Source organism: Brachyistius frenatus, unplaced genomic scaffold, assembly GCF_029030835.1.
Source record: "Brachyistius frenatus isolate BFR_SWC_R1_liver_20210118 unplaced genomic scaffold, ASM2903083v1 Contig_75, whole genome shotgun sequence".
Taxonomy (NCBI): domain Eukaryota; kingdom Metazoa; phylum Chordata; class Actinopteri; family Embiotocidae; genus Brachyistius; species Brachyistius frenatus.
The window spans coordinates 582,593-602,897 of NW_027210674.1; the positions used below are offsets into that span (position 1 = coordinate 582,593).

General features: G+C 42.8%; 2 protein-coding genes across 2 annotated transcripts; both read right to left on the minus strand.

Moving 5' to 3' along the window:
• Nucleotides 1-1,491: 1,491 nt before the first annotated feature.
• On the minus strand, nucleotides 1,492-14,780 carry LOC138626597 (phosphatidylinositol 4,5-bisphosphate 3-kinase catalytic subunit gamma isoform). The gene is made up of 12 exons (XM_069708335.1): nucleotides 14,610-14,780; nucleotides 12,357-13,591; nucleotides 11,324-11,978; nucleotides 10,966-11,031; nucleotides 10,024-10,249; nucleotides 8,684-8,778; nucleotides 7,162-7,305; nucleotides 6,970-7,060; nucleotides 4,795-4,925; nucleotides 3,516-3,627; nucleotides 3,144-3,301; nucleotides 1,492-2,044 (listed from the first exon to the last, which is right to left on the minus strand). Exons 1-12 carry the CDS (start codon nucleotides 14,778-14,780, stop codon nucleotides 1,787-1,789), a joined length of 3,342 nt encoding a protein of 1,113 aa, XP_069564436.1. The 3' UTR covers nucleotides 1,492-1,786.
• Nucleotides 14,781-17,993: 3,213 nt separating this feature from the next.
• LOC138626598 (olfactory receptor 13C4) lies at nucleotides 17,994-20,166 on the minus strand. Its single transcript, XM_069708336.1, has 4 exons — nucleotides 20,152-20,166; nucleotides 19,949-20,008; nucleotides 19,207-19,279; nucleotides 17,994-18,676 (listed from the first exon to the last, which is right to left on the minus strand). The coding sequence occupies exons 1-4, from the start codon at nucleotides 20,164-20,166 to the stop codon at nucleotides 17,994-17,996; spliced, it is 831 nt and encodes a 276-aa protein (XP_069564437.1).
• Nucleotides 20,167-20,305: the final 139 nt, after the last annotated feature.

Here is a 20,305-nt window from a genome sequence, read left to right on the forward strand (position 1 = left end):
CATTCATGAAAAGAATAATTACCTGAAAAACCATGAACTTGTGACAAAAAACAAAGACGCAAATACTCAGAGTGCTGATGCGCTAATAAGATACAGGTGAGCACAAGAAGTGGCGGGAGGAGATACAAGGCACAGGAAGTAAAGCACAAGAGATGGGTCATTTCAAAATAAAACAGGAAACACAACAACACTTAAAAGCAGAATCATGACAGCGTGTGGTGAATTAAATCTAATTTGGTAATTTCTTCCGGTCCTTCTCCGTGTGATCCAAACGAACACTTGTGGAGTTGTCCAGGTTCTACTGGAAGAAAAGCAGCAGAAGTTTTGGCTTGGCTTGATATGGGGTCCAAATTCTGGACTCACCAGACCAGAGAGGACATCCAGACAGCCTCAGGTTCATCCAGGTATTTTTGTTTCGTCATTGAAGTATGCACATGTATCTCAGAGACAGCAAGCTCTGAAAATATCTCAATGTTACGTTCACACATCATCTCTCTTGGAGAGAATCAGCTTCCAGGCCGTGTTACAGTCCTGTTGAATGCTCTCCAGTTGTAGGTTGGTGTCCTCAGTGGACGGGTAGCCTATATTGTCTCTCCTCACTTACACTAAAATCTCATTAGGATGGAATTTCTTTGTGGGCATAAGGACAGGAGGAACAATTCAAGGACTAAGACGCTGCTTTCACTGAGCGGTGTAACGTCTAAGAGACGTTCGTTAGAAGTGCGGGCAAATGGAGACAATTAATTTAAAGAAATCCTAAAGTTCAGGAGGTGCAGCCGTGTTCGTTACCACGTTTCCCCTCCCTTCCAATGAAGAGTGGGTTTGCATGGATCATTCACATCTTTCTCATTACTTTTTGTTTTGTTCTGGTTATCTTTCAGTTTAAAGATCTAATTTTGTCTGTTGACCTTCAATTCATATTAAAAGAAAATATTAATTTGAATTTGTCACCAAGCAACATGGGTTTTATTGCATTGTTCTTGTTTCAGTTAGGTTGCTAAGATCGATGCTTCATGTCATCAGAACACACAGGCGGGTCTGATAATGAGCTTCAGACAGCGTGGACACAAGCAGCAGGATGTAGGGATCCAAATAAACTTTCATTTCCAGAGTGAGACTTTCTATGAGGAAAATAATTCTCGTGTTTTGAACAAAAGAAGGATAAACAATCCTGTAAGAGAAATGATGTGGTGAAAAACCGACGCAGCTAGAAAGAGAGCAGACAAACGCAAAGGCGGAATAAGTGCAAATGTGAAAAAGTCTGGCGTTGTCAGAGACGGTAGTGAACGGTCTCCTTCTGCATTAAAACCAGCCCACTCATGCACGGATACCAACAAATCTCTGCTGTGTTACTTTACAAAATAGATAATGACCGATATGATATAAAAAAATTAAAAAAAACATAATCTAGATTGCCATTCATGCACCTAACATCCAAATTAATAGAGGTATATAAAAATTTTTTATTATTTTTTTTTTTTTTTTAAAAAGCAACATTTCCTTCTGTCCACTGATAAGATATTATTTAGGGATTTGGTCAATGCTGAAAACTGTCCTCTGCTTTCTGTCACTAACAACGGCTGCATCCACCTGATCTCACCTAGTTTCAGAAAAGGGGCCAATTATTGATACAAACATGTGATCGGGATCCACCGACGCCTCTCCTGCCTCTGTGAACAGTGATAGACTGGTACAGGAAAATAAACGGCACATTCATCACGTAAACATGACACATGTCCTCCAGGTCTTTCGTTTTTTGGCCTCCCATCCTGCTCAGGCCTTCAGCCTACTTGATGCCCACCACCATGTGGATCCACCAGTTGGCCTGCACTGTCCAGCCCAGCTGCTCGCACTCACAGATCTGCTGCAGGAAATGCTGCCTGGCCTCCTCCTCCACCTGGTCCTCCTGCAGCGCCTCCCGCAGGTACCGCATGTCCTCTGCAGCGCTCAGCTCGGGGATGCCCGTGAGCAGCATGAGGGAGAAGAGAGTGACCAGCAGGCGAGAGTGGGAGCGCAGGGAGAGGTAGGCCTGGGTGCACGTGTCCTGATACGGGAAAGACGAGGCAAACAAGACCATAAAACATAAGAAATAATCACATTTGATAAATATCTACATTCATACACATGCAGAGTGGATTGACTTGTCTATTTTCTACGTAAATTAATTTACCCCACTGACTAAATCATCCTGTTATGAGCATTTCAAAGGAATAATGTGCTATTTTTGAAAATAATTGCAAAATAAAAGCCTAATTGAAATGGCTTTGAGTTCTAGAAAAAACATTCATCTCCAAGAAACACATAGCCGTCATTAGTTATGTATTCACATACAACAGACTTCCCTCAGTACACTAACACATAATCCATGTCAGGACTCTTACTGTGCAGTGCAGGAACTTTAACAGAGTAGTGTTGTTTCAAATCACACTGACAGGAAATGACCTCATCATGTGAACACATCAGCCTCCAAAATATCTGCAGCTTTAATTGTTTTACCCAGAAATCAGTGTGTTTATGTGTCCTGTTTAACACTCAATAAACACACTGATTCTTCTGTCCAGCAGTGGAAAAGAAACACTTTGTGTTCAGGAACAGCTGCAGCTTCCTCAGATACTTTTAATTTGAAAATCCTTTATGCCTGTGGCCCCGCCCCCTTCCTCTACGGAGCCAAGATGGCGACCGTTTAGGGTTGAAAGTGTCCAGAGTTTCACACTTCTTGTTTTGTAGCGTTCTGAGTGATTCATCCTGGAACTTGTAGTGTTCTGATGGTTCTGTACTGACAGAGAGAACACACTGATGTACTCAGAGTAGAGAGTTAGTACACAAGTAGAACATCTGGAACACCAAGTAGAACGTCTGGAACACCAAGTAGAACATCTGGAACACAAGTCGAACATCTGGAACACAAGTAGAACATCTGGAATACAAGTAGAACATCTGGAACACAGCAACTGCACTTCTTTTTCTCCCTTCATTTCAAGCTTGAAGATAAGATTAGAGATATTTGTCTACGTTCCTCATTAAACTGATGCTGTAAACAAGTGCTGCGTGTGTTTTAAAGATATTCCTCCAAATAAAACACCACCAGCTCCACACAACCCAGGAACACAATCCCATCTACTGACATACTGACGCCTTCTTACCGTGAACCGCTGAAAGTAGAGGCTGTTGCGACCTTTGACCCTGCCCATGACATACAGGAAGTCGGGTGTGAGGACGAACGGCACGCGCTCCCTGCTCACGCCCAGAAAGTGCTTCCTGTTTCCCAGGATGTGACCGAAGTCGATGTGGAACAAGTTTCCTACGGAGCCGAGAAAAATGAAACTGCTTGTCAGCTGGTAGGATTCAGTGTTTTCTGTCATTAATTCAGCATTCATTCATTCTCTTGGTGAAGAAACAACATCTGTCATATGATAAAGATAATTCATATATATAACAACACAGAGAGAGTTTGTCTCAGCTACTAAGTTCAGTTGATAGTCGGTGCAGTGTGAAGGAGGACTCGTGCCGTGCACCTTGGTCTGTGATCATGATGTTGTCGTTGTGTCGATCTCCGATACCCAGAACGTAAGTGGCCACACAGTAACCGGCGCAGGACTTCACGAACCTCTCCACAGTCTTGTAGTGCTGCAGTTCATAATGAAACGACAGCAGCATAATAACCACTGATGGAAGAAGCACTCTGATATTTTATTAAAGTAAAAGCAGCAGTGTAGAAATACTCTGTTACAGCCCTGCAGTTCAATTGAGCTTAACTAAAACATTTTATGTTAATGCTGTGTTAGTTTCAAAGTATAATCAAAGAACCGAAAGTAAAAGTTTTCATTATAAGCCTATAGATAGGTCAATGAAAAGTGATTAATCACAGCAAAGATAAACAATTTTTTTTTTTTTTTAAATCGGATTCTTCTGAAAATCTGAATTTGACATTTTGTTTTGTCATATTTCATGATTTGGAAAGAAAGCATTTTGAATATAATATCTCTCTTCTTTTTTTTTTTTTACATTTTATCAACAAATAAATTAACTGAGATAATAATCAGATAATTTCTTACTGAAAATAATCCTTAATTGCAGTTTTCGATGCATAAGTGCATATATGACTGGATCCTCTTCTACACCGGTAACCCAGTATCACGGCAAAAGGGTGAAATAGACATGCCGGTCCACTGCAGCAAAACAAGATGTAGCCACGTTTGGGCTGTCTAGGTGTGAAAGTTACACGCTTTGAAAGTGTAAAACACGCATGTAAATATCATGTGATGCTGGATCATGTGACCAAGGTCCCGCAACAGAGGTTTGGAGACTAAGTACAAAGGATATATTTTGGTGGAGGTAGGAGGATGGAGATGTGGTCAGGTGGCATTAGTCACAGACTGCATGCAGGATGAAGATGTTCAAATTCAGGAGGTATCAACATTTTTCTTGAGTAGTGTTTTGTTACCAAACCCCAACCACATTTTTTGTATTTTTTGCTAAAAGTTATATTTTCCTGTAAGTCACGTGGCTCTAAGCATGCAGTCTGTTTAATTTTCGTCCACTACAGGAAAATGTGTAACTTTCACGTCTGGACATGGCTATTTCACACTTTGCTGTGATACTGGGTTGACCCTGTCGTGTGACCAAGCAAAATATCTCATAAAATGCAATCATTTTACAAAGGTTCAGAGTGTATTTGAATCATAACTATAACCCGAAGACAGCTGAACAGACAATGTGCACGCTTTTTCTTTTCCAATCCAATCTCCAAACCATTTGGCTTTGAATTATTTCTTTGCATTTCATTTTACTCACAATTTCCTGGAGTGGACATTTGGACTTGAGCCACTCGAACAGAGCGTCGTTTCTGAAGGCTCCGTTTGTTCCTCCGTGGCCGCGCTGAACCGCAGCGATGGTCGCCGCGTTCCTCACGATCTCAATCATACCTGTTGAGGAAAGCTCAATTAAAAGATGGTTTTCTTTCACAGAGTATGAGGCCCATTAAGTAAAAACATTACTTAAAGAGGATGCTCTTTAAAAAAGAAAACAGTTGATATGTGGAAAATGAACTTGAACTCCAGTTGAAATTTTGAGAATAAATCAAACTACTTTGTGCAAGTTTAGTCTCTTTTAGCAAATAAACAGTTTGGTAATAAGTGTTTGGACTTTAAAGAGATTGTGCTGTCGTCTGTTCAGAAGGAGAAACCAAACAAACTTGGAGGAAGTTTCTATGTACTGAAAATGGACAGATGTGAGGGTATCCATGGTTACACCGGTGCGCAAAACACAATAAGACAACTGATCAAGTTGTTTGAGCCTGAAGGTGGAGCTCAGGTGAGCTCTGCGTCTGAGGGGCCAACAGTATCTTGGAAAAGCGGGAAATAGACACGCCCGTCCACTATAACAAAACGTGAGATAGTCACGCTTTGCGCTGTCTAGGCATGAAAGTTACATGTTTTCCTGTCGTGGATGGAAATGAAACCTACTGCATGCTTAGAGCCACGCGATTAACAGGAAAGTGGATTTATTTTTTTATTTTTTTTAGCAAGAACACGTGGTTGGGGTTACTAAATAAGCACATGGTTGGGGTTTAGGAAACAAAAAACAACTCAAGAAAAACGTTGTCACCTCCTGGATTTGAACCTCAACGTTGAGCACGGCAGGCGGACCAAACCTTCCCTCCTCGCTGCTAATAACACCAAAGAAAATGTCCCTTGTATTTGGTGTCAAATCCTCTGTTTCGGGACCTTAGTCACGTGATCCCGCATCACATGACATTTATGTGTAAGTTTCACGCTTACAAAACGTGTAACTTTCACACCTAGACAGCCCAAAGCGTGGCTATTTCACGTTTTGCCATAATTGGAGGGGTAGGCATCACCGCAACACAGGTCCCAATGCTTTTTCACTTTTGACCATTTCAACTTTATTGTGGAAATGTAAAATAAAAAAGAATTAAAAATCTACCCCCTCCATATATTTTTTTTTCTCACTGTGGCCCTGATACTGTAAATCCTCCTCGTTAAAAGAGAGCATAATTTTGAAGCACTAGCTGCTTCACACACTGTCTTAAAGTGCTTCTGCCTGCTTAGTTCTTCTTTATCTCTGTCACATTCTTGAGAAATTTGCCGTCCTTCAATGTGACAAAAGGTGAACATATTAAAGGGACATTTCACCAATGTCAGACATGAAGTTCTGAGTCTAACAAAATATTACCACGGTCTTAATTTCAGCTTAATAGTCAAGTAATATTCAGCCTGTGCTACAAACTGGAGGTGATGCGTTTGATCAGGCATGAATAGGGTCTACTTTAAGATTAAGGATGCTGGGTTTTTAGTTTAGTTTAATTTAATATTATTCTATTTTTATTTGTATATAAGTTGTATATAATGTGCATATTTACATTTCTTATATTTAATGCTTTTTATTACCTCTATTTTTTATTTGGTTATTTCTATCTAACTATCTATCTATCTATCTATCTATCTATCTATCTATCTATCTATCTATCTATCTATCTATCTATCTATCTATCTATCTATCTATCTATCTATCTATCTATCTATCTATCTATCTATCTATCTATCTATCTATCTATCTATCTATCTATCTATCTATCTATCTATCTATCTATCTATCTATCTATCTATCTTTTGAGAAGTGATTAGTACAACTAACAAAACATTTGGCTTCCTCTGCCTCTGGTGCAACAATCAGGAAAAAGCTTTTTAAGATCAACAAACAACTAGAAACATGACTGAAGTGCAGAAGTGCAAAACATGACAAAGCAATGATAAATGAGTGAAGATAATTTCCCCTTCACACAAACTCAGGAGTATTGTTAGGCTAATTACGTATAATTATGTGTACTTCTGGGCAAATATAATGGATAAATGATGGTAATACTTTATTTTTGTGTCCAAACTGGAAAGACAAACAGCCATCTTTACTAATTATGTGGAAAACCCAGAATCCCGCTGATACTGATACCTATGTTATGTCCTGTGGAGATGCAGCCGTATGGTATGAGGTTGAGGTCCAGAGACTTCTCCTGCCAGATGGAGTCCATCACCACCAGCGTCTGAGCAGGAAGATGAACACACTCAGCTGTCACTTTATCCAACTGGAAAATACATTCATCCTTATTGGGTGAGGAAGATTAATTAAAGTATTTCAGAGGACCTGAATGACCAGCATGTCCTGTCTGAGGTCGTCGCCCTGTTTGAAGATGATCCCGACAGGTGTGGTGGGAGTCGGCGACGGCATGGGCGAGAACTCCAGCCACAGAGGTTTCTTCTTGGACGCCATCACCTTGCATTTGTCCAGCTGGCTCAGAGGGACATGGAGAGAGTTTGACGATATTTTTCTACAGCCCTGATATCAACCTAAGGTTAACAGGTGTCCCATTTTCATTCCTTGTCCCACATTTTGATTGACTCTAGTTTTCAAAAGTCAAGGCTACCGAACAGACACTTTTTCTAAAAATCTATCTTTTGTCCAAAACCTGTTATGAAAGCAGAGAAGGCTGTTATCACGAGCCTGTGTTTGATGTCATTATTTCAGGGTTGGGTGAAAACATACAGATGTTTTGCAGTAACACTTATAAAAGGTTTTTAGGACGGTTTAAGTTAATGTTATCCTACTTTAAGAACACTGGTAACACCAAAAAAAGAACAACCAAAAAACCTTTCCCACTGATAACACTGCCTTTTCCAGCAGGTAAGTTGTTGCTTTTTTTTTGTCGCTTTTTTGACAAGTTATGTCTCAAATTCACACGGTGAGAATATGTTGTGATGCACCTCAGTTTATGAGTCTCAAAAGAAACGTGAGTCTCAAAAGAGCCTGCCAGACAGTGCAGTGGGTGAAATAACTTGTGTTTATCACACTGTGCGGACTGTGTCAGTCAGCTATAGCACCACGTACCATTTACTGTGAAACTTTAGCTTCCTTTATATTTACGTAACGTTGGAGTTCAGAAAGTTGCATTCAAATACAACACATATTTACTCCTTCAGATGCTAAAGGCCGAACCTGTAACCTGCAGAGTCTATTCTCTTTGTTTATTTGATATTTTAAGTTGAATTCACTGAAGGATCTTGGACTACCTCTCAGCATTAGTATCGTGTCCAACACAAACTCTACTCTTTGTTCTACTTTGGGTTTGTTGGGATCTCGTCATCCACCTCTGATAGTGATGGGGTCCTCCATGTGTCCAAGTTAAAACAGTCTCAGTTTCAGTGTTTTTATGATGACCAACCTGTAAACTTTGGTCAAGATCCGGTTGTTTCTTAATGAGTTTGCTGCAGTGTCACTTTGTCTCTGTTTTTGGAGCTGAATCTGCTGATTACACTAATTTTACAGTTATTCTGCTGGTGCGACACTAGTGAGGCCTTTTACCATCTGCAAACAAACCAAAATGCTCTCACACTTCTCTCTCGTAAATAAAAATGTGTTTCCTCTCCTCTGTCCACTAATGGTTTTCACCTTTTCACTGCTTTATATTTTTGCTTTCTAACTCAAAGCTCTTGCTCCGACCAGGAGCTGAAGGATTGAGTGAGGTGACATGAGAACGTGTGAAATCTTTTAGTCCACATCTGGACCAGTGTCCACCTGTTATGTCTGTATACATGGGTTCAGAGGGTGGTGTGACACACAGCCAACATACTCTACTTACTAACACAAAAAGAACATTAGCTCGGCTTACCAGGATCCTTCCAACCTTGATGCGGGGGTCAAAGGGCAGCAGGAATTCATCTGGCAAATTACTGTTTCTGAGAAGGTCTTGAAGCCTGAGTGGAGCTGAAAGAAGAGCGGCACAGACACACTTCAGACACTTGTTTAAACAGATACTTCTTGGCACCTAAAACCCTGTTAATATGAAAAAGAAACAAATCCACAGAGTGTGCAAAAGTACTCCATTACTACAAAAGAGCTAAATGCTGCTCAACATCATTAAAGCTTGAGTAGAGACACGTTCTGTTACACACCGGCTGATGAGCACCAGGAGTGCAGCACTAGTTTACCTTTTTTTTTTGGGGGGGGGGGGGTTGCTGCTTTCCTAAAGCTTATTAACATTCACATGTACACTTACAGCAAGTGTTTGAATAGAAAAAATAAAATAAAAACACGAAAATCCACAGAGATTCAAGTTTCATGATGAATCTTATTTCTTGTGCAACAGAGCTTCATTGTTGTTCACAATAACGCTCCCCAACATATGTGCAGTTTTCCTTCAATTTACAAAAAACAAGATGCAAAGCAAGCAAGATGTATTAGAGATACTGACATTTATTAAAAAAAAAAAATATGTATGTATGTATGTATGTGAAGAGTTTAGGGCGATCTATTGGAAGAAATAAAATATAATGTTGAGAATTATGTTTTCATCAGTGTATAATCACCTGATAGTAAGAATTTTGTTTTTGTTATCTTTGAATGAACCCTTCATATCTACATATGGAGCAGGTCCTCTTTCTACTGTAGCCCAGAGGGGACAAACCAAACACTGGCTCCAGAGAGCACCTTAATGTTTAACACAAATTTCACAACCACCATAGATTCTCTTAGACCGGGGAGGGTGAGTGGAGGGGTGTTCACGTGGTTGTAATCTGTAATCTCTCCAATAGATGCCACTAAATCCTCCACAATGGGCTTAAAACTTTAAGATATACTGTATTTGTAGGTGTCTCATTGTGTTTGTATTGAAGGATTGTTGAAGCTTGAGTCATAAAACAAACTCAAAGTGAGGATATCTCTGTCCCCGATGTGTTGATTTTCACCATTAATGTTTGTATTTCACTCCTTACATGATGTCAGATCTCTTGAAACTTTAATATGAAATCACCGGGCTGGTCTTTAAAATGTGTTGTCACTTGGTATTTCGAGGTCAACCTCGTTGAGGTCGCAAAGTCAAGATGGCAAAAAGAATACAAATCTGACAATAGTCAAAATAAAAAACATTACTCATTTGGATTTGATATCACTGTGAGAAAATGTAAATATCGTAAATGAACCCTTGAACCCTCTTTCTCAGAAGTTTCCCACCTGTAGAAGGGAGGTCAGTCTTGTCGGGGTAGATTGTCTTGATGATGACAGCGATCTCCTGCAGGGCCTCCACAGCCTGGACCTGCCAGGTGAAGCTGTCGATCATGGCCTGACCGCAGCCCAGCAGGTAGGCCTCCAGGATCACAGCCATGCGCTGGCGGAAGTACGGACAGCCTGCCACCTCGCTGCGGACGTACCAGAAGAAGAAGTGGCCGATTCTCTTGCTCTGCAGTGACAGATGAGGACGTGTCAGAGCGGCCGATATGGAAAGTTTGACAGGAAAAACTAAAAAGTGTTTTTTTTATTTATGTCACTACAAAAAAACAAACTGTTAAACCAACAGCTGATATTTCTATTAAGTTACTCAGAAAAGACACAAAACCTTTCATGAGTGTTGTGAATGAAGCTAAAACAAAAGCAGTGTTGATCTATTTTACATGTTTTCCAAAGAATTAGTGCAACAAAAAAAAAAAAAAATCTGCTTTTGGAGCAGGAAGTGACCATATTTGGACAAGCTGCGGGAGGAGCCAGCGGTGGATCTGACTGATCTGATCGGAAACCTGACAATACACGCCCCCAAAAACAGGTGTTCTTGAATCTTCTTTTCTAATGAATGAGGGATTATTTTCAGATGGACCTCCAGAAAACTAAGAAGAAGGAGTGACTTTAGCTAACAACACCGAGATAACTGATGGACACATTTTATTCACTTTGGATTTGATGAGAGAAGTTGAATGGGAGTCTATGGAGCCGGAGGCTTTTTGGAGCCGACCTCTAGTGGCACTCGCTGGTATTGCAGCTGAAGACACTTCTGGATCAGAACCATTTTACAGACCCGGAAGCTACGAACACTTGATGTTGATGTCGATGTTTGGAACCAGCTCCTAGTGGCCCTCAGTGGTATTCTTGAATACTGCTCTTATTAGTTGCTGCATGACCCACCCGCAGAGCTCTTTGGATGAGGTACCGAGCGAGGAAACTGTCATGGTAAGGCTCCACTTTCAGAGTCTGTAAGAAAAGAAGAGGTCAAGTAAAAACTGTACTTTTCTCCCGTTTTATCTACTCAAACTACATAACTTATATTTTAATGCTTCTTATATAACCTTCTTATTTTATGTTTTTGTTGATTTGAATTCATCTTTCAGGTTAAATCTTCCTTCATCTGACAGTAAATGGTGAACTATAGACACTGTCAGGTTGAAAAAAAATGATAACTCCAAACTTAGTGGATAAATATCTCAAATAATCTTAAATGTATTCATATTCTATTAAATGTGTAAACACCTCATCAGACACCTACCTGAACCAGCTGCAGCAGGTACTTCAGCACATCGTCGTTGGACAGGTTCTCCAGTCTCTGGACTGCCAGCCTTCTTCCTATCTCATCAGCAAAGTCCATGCTTAACAGTTCCAGGGCCACCGTTACATCCAGCTCCCCAGGATCCCAGTTCCCCAGTAACCAGTGGACGTCCTCCACCACTCTGCGGTTCATCCAGTCAACGTTGCGTAGGTAGTGAGGGAGGTTGGAGGCGTAGCGGACGCTCTCCTCCCGGAACCTTCTGAGGTAGGCCTTGTTGGTGTTGCTGACTGGAGACGAGGATCTGAGAGCCCGTCGACTGACTCCGTCAGGATCCGCTCCCGTCGGGATGTGAAGCAGAGAGGAAGAACCTGAGCTGGTGGACGGAGGGGAGAAGGAAGGTGCATGAGAGGAGGCAGCAGATTTGGTTGGAGAAAGGTCCGAGCTGGGACTGCCAGAAGATTCGGAGGGGCTGAGGGTGTTTGGAAGAACCACGGGGAAGCTGTAGCGGTCCAGAAGAATGCTGATAGCCATGGAGTCGGCGATGTCTGGGTTGGTAGCAGAGGACAGTTTGTCTGCCTGGTAGGTGACGGCCTCGTCCTCCAGGTCAGGGTAGGACCACATGTGCAGGGTGTAGGGGCCCTGGCTGAGGACAGACCTGAGGAGACCAACGAGGGACCCTTTATGACAGATATCCACAATTTGAATCCGTGTGTAATTAATTCGTTATTGTAACAATATTTCAGGAAATTACTTAAGTAGCAACTCTCCTGTTTGCCTAAATTGTAAATTTATGAGGGAAAATTATGCAGAAACTATGTATACACACAGTATAGTGGCATCTGGACTCATTTTTGTCAGAATGTTTTTCTACCATTTTTAAAACCTTGAGTCTAAAACTAAAAAAAAAAATCAAGCTGAGTCTTGTCTATTGACTTATATGTGCATCGGCTAGTTGTAAATCCGGCACTATCTGATATCTTGAAAGCTGCTGAATACTCCACAAAGTTGCAGTTGATATTTAAAAAAAACTCACCTGTGATCTATGAGGAGCAGATTAATGAAATAGAGCACTTTCCCTTTCTGAAGATCTGGTGTTTTATTGGCTGAAGACGACGGCGGCTTCGAGTCTCTGATGAATGAACATTTCGAGTCTCTGGTCACTGATGGCTTTGGGTCCTTCGTTGGTGGCGAGAATTCACTGGAACTTGCGTTAATCGTGAGACCCAGCTTGGCTCCACGCGGCAAATCCTTGAGTAGAACATCAAAGTCCAGCCACTCGTTCAAGAGCACCTCGTCTGCGAAGGCCTTGGGGAGGGAGGACACTGAAGAGAGGACCTTGCCGCCATAAAGTATGGACGCCTCGACGTAAATGGACTGAGGGTATTTGCTCGGAAGTTCTGGGATATCAAAGCCGAGCAGTTTGACTCTGAGCTTTCTGTTGCAGTCCCACAAAGATATCATGAAGATGTCATCCAGGTCCTTCCCCTCGAGGCTGAGGTCATCGTGGGAACTGAACTGGCCGCTGAAACCGTCGACGAGCGGCCAGTCCACGAAGTTGACGGTCTCTGCGGCGAGGTGCGACACGGGGACCACGGAGAGGTGGAGCTGGTGGTTGGTTCTCAAGCACTGTCGGACCCAGAGGAAGTCGCTGAGGGCGTGGTCTCCGGATAAAAACTCCTCCCTCCCCGAGACTTTCAACACCAGACGATCAGAAGAGTCCCGTTCGAGCCCCTGATCTGCCATCACTCTGCCACAAACATTAAGAACAACCTCCGGCGTCATACTGAAAGACGCCTGGATGCTAAAGCTGAGCTTGCTCATGTAATGCATTGTGACGGGAAACGTTCTGCTCAGCCAGTCCTCCAGGTCGTTTGGTACGGGGGCGCTTGTTATCCAAGGCTCCGTGGCGTACGACTCGTCATCCCGATCCTTCAGCTCCTGTCTTCTGGGAGATGCCAGCTTCCTGCGGGTGAAGGTGAGTTCACCGAGTCTGTCAGATGCTTCGTTCTCCAGGTCGTGTCCAATCAGGTAAGTCAGACACTCTCGCTGTTTCTTCTTCTCCGCTGAATCAACCGCCACCAGTGGTTTTACCACGATGTGCGCCGACAGACACTGAGAGTCATCGCGCGACCACGGAACGTCTAAAGTCCTGATGACCTGGCAGTCGTCATAGGCCTCGTACCACTCATCCCCCCTGGCGTACAGCAGAGTGTATTTCTCTGGGTCCGGGATTGCAAATGGGTTTGGATGGCAGTTTTGTTCCTGTGCCTGCAGGCAGAGTCAAATATTTGGAAAATGTTGATGCTTGGTTACACGTTTGAACCAGAACCTACAGCCTGGCTAGCAGCTAGCGTACGAGGGTAAACCAATAAGTGCCGAGATTAATATTCATGCGCACACAAGGATCATGTTTCTATCTGGTTTACATGGTAGAGTTTTAAACTGCATTAGTGGACGCATCGATGAACTGCAGACAATGGTTTTCACAAGTGTTCCTGAGCCCATGCAGTGATTTCCACTCCAGAATAGTGTGTTTTTAATGCAGTGCTGCCTGAGGGCCCGAAGATCACCACCATCCAATATTGGTTTCCAGCCTTGTCCCTTGTGTTCAGAGATTTCTCCAGATTCTCTGAATCTTTTAATGATATTATGAACCGTAGACGATGAAATCCACTAATTCTTTGTAGTTTTACGTTGAGGAACATTATTCTTAGATTGTTGAACTATTTTCCAACACAGTCTTTCAGAGTGGTGAACCTCTCCCCATCTTCACTGGAGAGAGACTCTGCCTCTCTGAAATCATATTTTATACCCAATCATGTTACTGATCTGTTGTCGCGGTAACCTCATCAGTTGTCAGATGTTCCACCAGGTGTTTTTTTTTTTTTTTTTGCATTACACAACATTTCTAGTCTTTTGTTGAACCTGTCACAACTTTTTTAAAACATGTTGCTGTTATCAGCACTCTCATATTTTTCACATAACAAAACTCATTTCTCTGTTTTAACATTTGAAATGTTGTCTTTGGTCTAATTTTGATTAAATATGGGTTTATGTGATTTTCAAATCACTGCTTTTAATTTTTTGTTTTTTTTACATTTTACAAAGAGTCCCATTTTTTGGGGGAAACACGGTTGTATTTATCTATAAAGAGTTTGAGAATGTAGTAAGTTAAAAGAACCTGTTCAGAAATGTACCAAAACTGCACAAACAAAACTCCCACAACACAGAAACTGATGTAAAACCCACTTATAAAGAGTAGATGGTCGAGTGACCTTGAGTATACCTGCATGGAGATACGTAGCCGCAGCTGGTGGACGCTGCACTGCGCCGGGAGGACGACCGAGACAGACTCACAATCTGTACCGGCGTTCTCATCAGCAGACGTCTGCCGGGGTTCAGGCTTAAACTCACAGATAAACTTCAGGTTGTTCTCGGAGCAGCTCTGGGTCGACATCCCTGGTGGACTGATTTAGGAACACTGTAGTATCCACTGATAGTTTAAAGGGAGCAAAACATGCACAGAAATGAAGTTTTCCTAAAACTGAACTGAATTCTCAAATTTAAATGACAAAGAAAGTTTTGAATCTTTCTGCGTCTGCCGTCGGCGGCACCTGTCTGACTGTATGAGTCTGTGTTCTCTTTTTGTGACTGCTCAGCGACTTCCTCATTCTTTTACACCACAGTTCTCTGACACCAACATAAATAAATACTAACAGCACATTTACTGACATTGTCAGAGTCGACTTCCTTGTTCCCTTTTTTGCACATTGATAACAAAAACTTTTCTGACATCCTCACATAAGAAATAGAAGAGGAAAATGTCAACTTCTGCATTTCACTTTTAAATTAAACAGGTCAAAACAGTGCAGCAGACTGCGTCTTACACCAACAAGACAAACCAGTTTGGGTTGTTTGGCTTTCTGTTCTGCGAAGACATGCAGTCAGTGGTGATTTTTTTGTATGATTATGAGTCACTTTACTGTTACCTGTAATGGGTGTTCTCTGAAACTTCCTGCTCTGAACTCACACTCTTCTCTGTCAGTTTATTCAGGATAGCACCTTTTGTTTCAGACGAACATCCAGAGAGAGAAAAGAAACAGAAAGCATTTGGATTTGATCCGTGTACATTTTGGTTTTGTACCTTTACCATGCTGACTCTGGGGAGTCAACACCCTGACCAAAGAAAAGAAGCAGGTGAGGCGTAAAACACTGGGCAAAAATCAAAAGGTTAAAACCATGGACTGTCTGTATAAATGGACGTAGTGCAAACTGCAGAAGTGCCTTGAAGTGCAATACTTCTGAAGGCCAGTTCACTCCTGCAGTGGTCTGGTGCTCCATCTGAAAATACTGCTAGAAATAGTTTGATATTAGGCTTCGAAGAAAGTGTTTGAAAGTGTCCTTGATTTGATTGACATGCTGGGGGGTTTCCAGCATAAATGGTGTAGCATAGCGTCCTCAGGTTCTCGGCCGCCCCTCGGTCCTCCTCACTTCGTCCAATAATGGCTAAAGAAGGCTAAAACGCCGCGCTGTGTTCCAAATGACAAACATCTCTAAGTACACGAAGAAAAGGTGCTCTTCCATGTTGGGAATGTGCAGGAATTTTGACAGATTAGTGTTGTTTCAAATTGCTATTTTGAGTGTGTTCACACTGTCAGTACAGAAACATGTAGTACACTACAAGGATGATGCACTCAAAATTATTTTTTTTGGTACAAGTTTAATTTCCCTGCAGGTCACATGGCTCCCAACATACAGTAGGTTTTGTTTTCATCCACTACAGGAAACTTTCACGCCTAGACAGTGCAAAGCGTGGCTATCTGGCGTTTTGTGTGCCACGATGTCAGTTTAATTCGATTCTATTGTATTCATATTATCATCATTTTTATTCATGATAATATAATTTGTATTATAGAAAGGAACCCAACACTTTGGTTTGCACATCGTTCCTCAGGGGTATGCATTCACACGGTGGTGCAGTGGTTAGCACTGTCGCCTCACAGCAAAAAGGTTCTGGGTTCGAATCCGGTCCTGGGCCTTTCTGTGCGGAGTTTGCATGTTCTCCCTGTGCTTGCGTGGGTTCTCTCCGGGTTCTCCGGCTTCCTCCCATCATCCAAAAACATGCACCTCAGGTCAGGTTACCTGGCGCCGCGCTAGTGGCAGCCTGCTGCAGCAGCTCCCCCCTGAGAGCCCCCCTGCTGTAGTGAAGACATTTCCCCTCGGGGATTAATAAAGTGTATAAAATCAAAATCAAAAAAAAATCTGAGAGAGAGAGAGAGAGTGATACACATATAGGTCATAGGTGTGATGAGCTTCAATATCATATACCATAATTCTTTTTCAAGTATTTCATATGTATTTTTATTGAGAAACCATTTTCTAACAATACATTTGTCATCATAGCACATATTTTCTAGAAATGTGACACAATATAGACAGTTATATCCCAGAAAAAAAGTATTAACACTTGATTAAATATTCTATCAATCAAGTCAATCCAAACATTCCCCTCCATATGCATGTAAATGTTCTCAAGAGATTACTTGGCACTTTGATGTATTATCCATTATTTAATTGTAAATAGCAAAGAACCCAACGATCAAAGAAAGTGTAACCAAGTTATTATCTGGACCCTCTACGATTCACTTCATTTGGTGTTTCTTCAGGATTTTTTAAAACAGCAAATGAAAGTACAAAAGTTCAGTGCTCTTACTCACACGACAACAAAACACTGAGCCACACAAACAGATGCATCGTACCCATAATTTCAAAAGTGGTTCCTGCTGAAGTCACGAGTTTTACCAGAAACCTAAAGACTGATCGCATCTAAACAATGGCAACATATTTCTGTAAATACCTGCTGTGTGCACATTAGAAAACAAGATCTCCTGCTGCAACATCGTGATCGCAACTTTACATCCACACAGGATTACATGAATGAACAAAACGAAACCACACAAAGCAACATGGCTGCAGTTACAGCAGGGGGCGGAAGGACGAAGGACGTTCAGGTGTCACAGCTAAAAGGTGAGATGGATTGAGCAGCAAGATCTCCGTTTCACTTTCATTGAGGCAGGTGTTTTCATCAGCCTGGCAGCTCATTCATGAATTCACAGAGGCAGTGCCAGATTTCAGGGGGAGGTATATTTGACTATAGTTGGCATAGAGGTGATAGGAAATGTTATGTTTTTGGAAAATAGATCCAAGATGCATGTACAGTGAGAACAGAATTGGACCCCTGCGGTACCCCAGAACAACATTGTCCCGCATCCATCGCTCTGAAACAGGAGCGGACGCCACCTGAGGTCATCCGGGACGCACAATGTTTCAAACTCCTCTCTCCGCCGCGCCCCTCCTCTGTCCACCACAGGAACATCCTGACCAGCGCCTGTCTCACCTCCACGTTCCTCAGTCCGGACACCAGCGGGTTGATGCACGGCGGCACTATGAGCATGATCAGCAGGGGCACGTGCAGCACCGCCGCCGTGCCCGAGAGGGTCGGCTTCACGCTGCAGAGGTAGTAGTGAGGTAGACCGAGAGGAGACCCCCACCATCGCCACGGTCCCGTCGACCTCCCACAGCGCGTCCGAGATGACTTTGAGCAGCACTGGCTGCAGCTGCATGAACAGCATGCCGCAGTAGAAGAGCACAGTCTTGCGCGCTGAGGTGTTCACCACGTTGAGCGGTACCACTGTGTTGAGCGGTACCACTGTGTTGCGTTGAGCGGTACCACTGTGTTGAGCGGTACCACTGTGTTGAGCGGTACCACTGTGTTGAGCGGTACCACTGTGTTGCGCGCCTCCTGGTACATCCTCAGGTAGGAGAAGGCGCAGGCCAGCAGACACAGCAGCAGAGTGATGAAGCCTGCGACTTTGCGAAAGATGGCAGAGGCCCGGGGGGAGCCCATGTGCTGCTTCATGATGTCCGGCTCGCACAGCAGCCCCTGGGTGACCTGTCCGTTCACTTCTCCTCCCTCCGTGTGCAGCAGCACCATGATGATGACACCGATGGCGATGGAGTAGACCCAGATGAAGGCCAGGACGCGTCGCAGGCGCACGTTAGTGAGGATAACCAGGTAGCGGGTGGCGTGGCACACGTACAGGTAGCGCTCCAGTGCCATGCAGGTGATGGGGAAGAGGCTGGAGAAGATGGTGGTACATCCAAAGAAGAACTGAACGTAACACCAGGTGCTGAATGCCGTGGTGCGGCGCTGGACCAGAGAGTGGATGACCGCCGGACCGAAGGTAGCAGTCTGCACCAGGTGGCTCAGAATCAGGTTCTTCAGGAAGGTGAGGCGCGGCTGCCAGGAGAGGTCGTCGGACCGGCCGAGGCAGAACAGCGTGAGCACGTTCACTGTAAACGAGAAGAGAGTCATGACAACAAAAGTGCATATCAACGCCGGCACAGCCTGTCCGGAAGGCACTATGGAGAGAAAGAGGCAACCACCGGTGTCCAGCCGCTCGGTGACGCGCGGCTCCGTTTGGTTGTCCTGGCTGCAGTCGCGCTGCTCGGTGAGCTGCTGCGCGTCCGTTCCCGGAATCACAGCGGACATGTTTGGTTGAAATGGACTCAACAGTCTGTGTGGGTAACCATCACCATCAGCAAGGCAGGGGCGTTGAAAAATCAATCTAGTGCAAGCTGATAGTTTGAATTGCCTTTTGCTTTAGAGAGTGTTGAATTTAGTCACATAAATTGCTTGAACTCTTTGCTGACGGCTTCTTGTAAATTTACATTTATAGATATGAGATTTGGCCATTATAATGATGATTTATCATGCGAGTGTTTTTCTGTAACAATACATTTTTCCAAAATAAAGTAAATCCATTCAAATGTGATTATACACCCTGTGGGACAAAAAAAAGAAACGTGTCAGAGTTTCTTACCTGCTGACTCGGAGCAGAAAGTTTCTCTTCCTGAACCTTTGAAACAAAAATTATCAGTTTTATTCTCGTTTAGCTGCAAATTTTGTGACTTCAAGTCGCAAATTGATCGAAAATTTTCGCCACAGTCCAGAGAAGAATGTCTTTTTTGGAAAACTGCTGTCATGAAATGATGTTCAGACTGAAAGAGTGAGACTGCCCCCCGGTGGTGAAGACGGGTATCTGTGGAGGAGCAGTCACTATCAGCCGATTTAAAGCTGCACGGTGCAGTTCCAGTCTGTCAAACAGAAGACATGATGGTGTAGCTATAATACTGCATGTATTGTAATGAGTTCTATTAAAGACTGATGCAGGCTAGCGGTGCAGACGGTGAATGAATGACTCCTGTAGCCTGACAAGGCACTACAAAAAAAAAATTATTTTCCAGATTTAAAATGCTGCTAACATTTTCAGGGAAATTTACAAAAATGCCCAAAACAACCTGCAAAACACTGAAACAGTGTGAAGTACAAAAAAACAAAAAAAATGAGGGCTTCTTCACCTGCCAACCTAAAGTTCTGTTTAAAGAGATTTCAGTAAGATATTATCATACGATTCAGAGTAATTCTTTTAATGTGTAAATGTATCCTCAATTTGGATTTGACAAGATATTTTAAAAAAAAACAAAAAAACCACTCAATTTTAAGAAATAAAAAAAAAAAAAAAGTATTTCTATGGCTATACAGAACATCAGCCCTCAGCCAACCCAGAGGACGGTGAGACAGCAGGTCTGAGCATCTCGGAGGGACATGACGTCGTCTTTCTTCTGAGGGACAAAAACCCTGCCGAGGATTGTGGGTCAGAACATCCAGAGCAGAGCAGCATGCTGACCTGCAGACTGTAAAATATGACCGGATGTAGCAGAACATCCTGGTACTTTTGGCATCCTACATTTAACATACTACGTACTGGGACATACGACATCTTACTAAATAGCGTGGTAGTATGGATACCGGAGTGTAAACTTACAGACAGAAGCTTCCATCACAAATCAAAGCTTAACCCAAATCCAGACCTCAAATGATGAAAGACTCAGTCAGGGAGTCGAGGTTTGTTAAAGAGA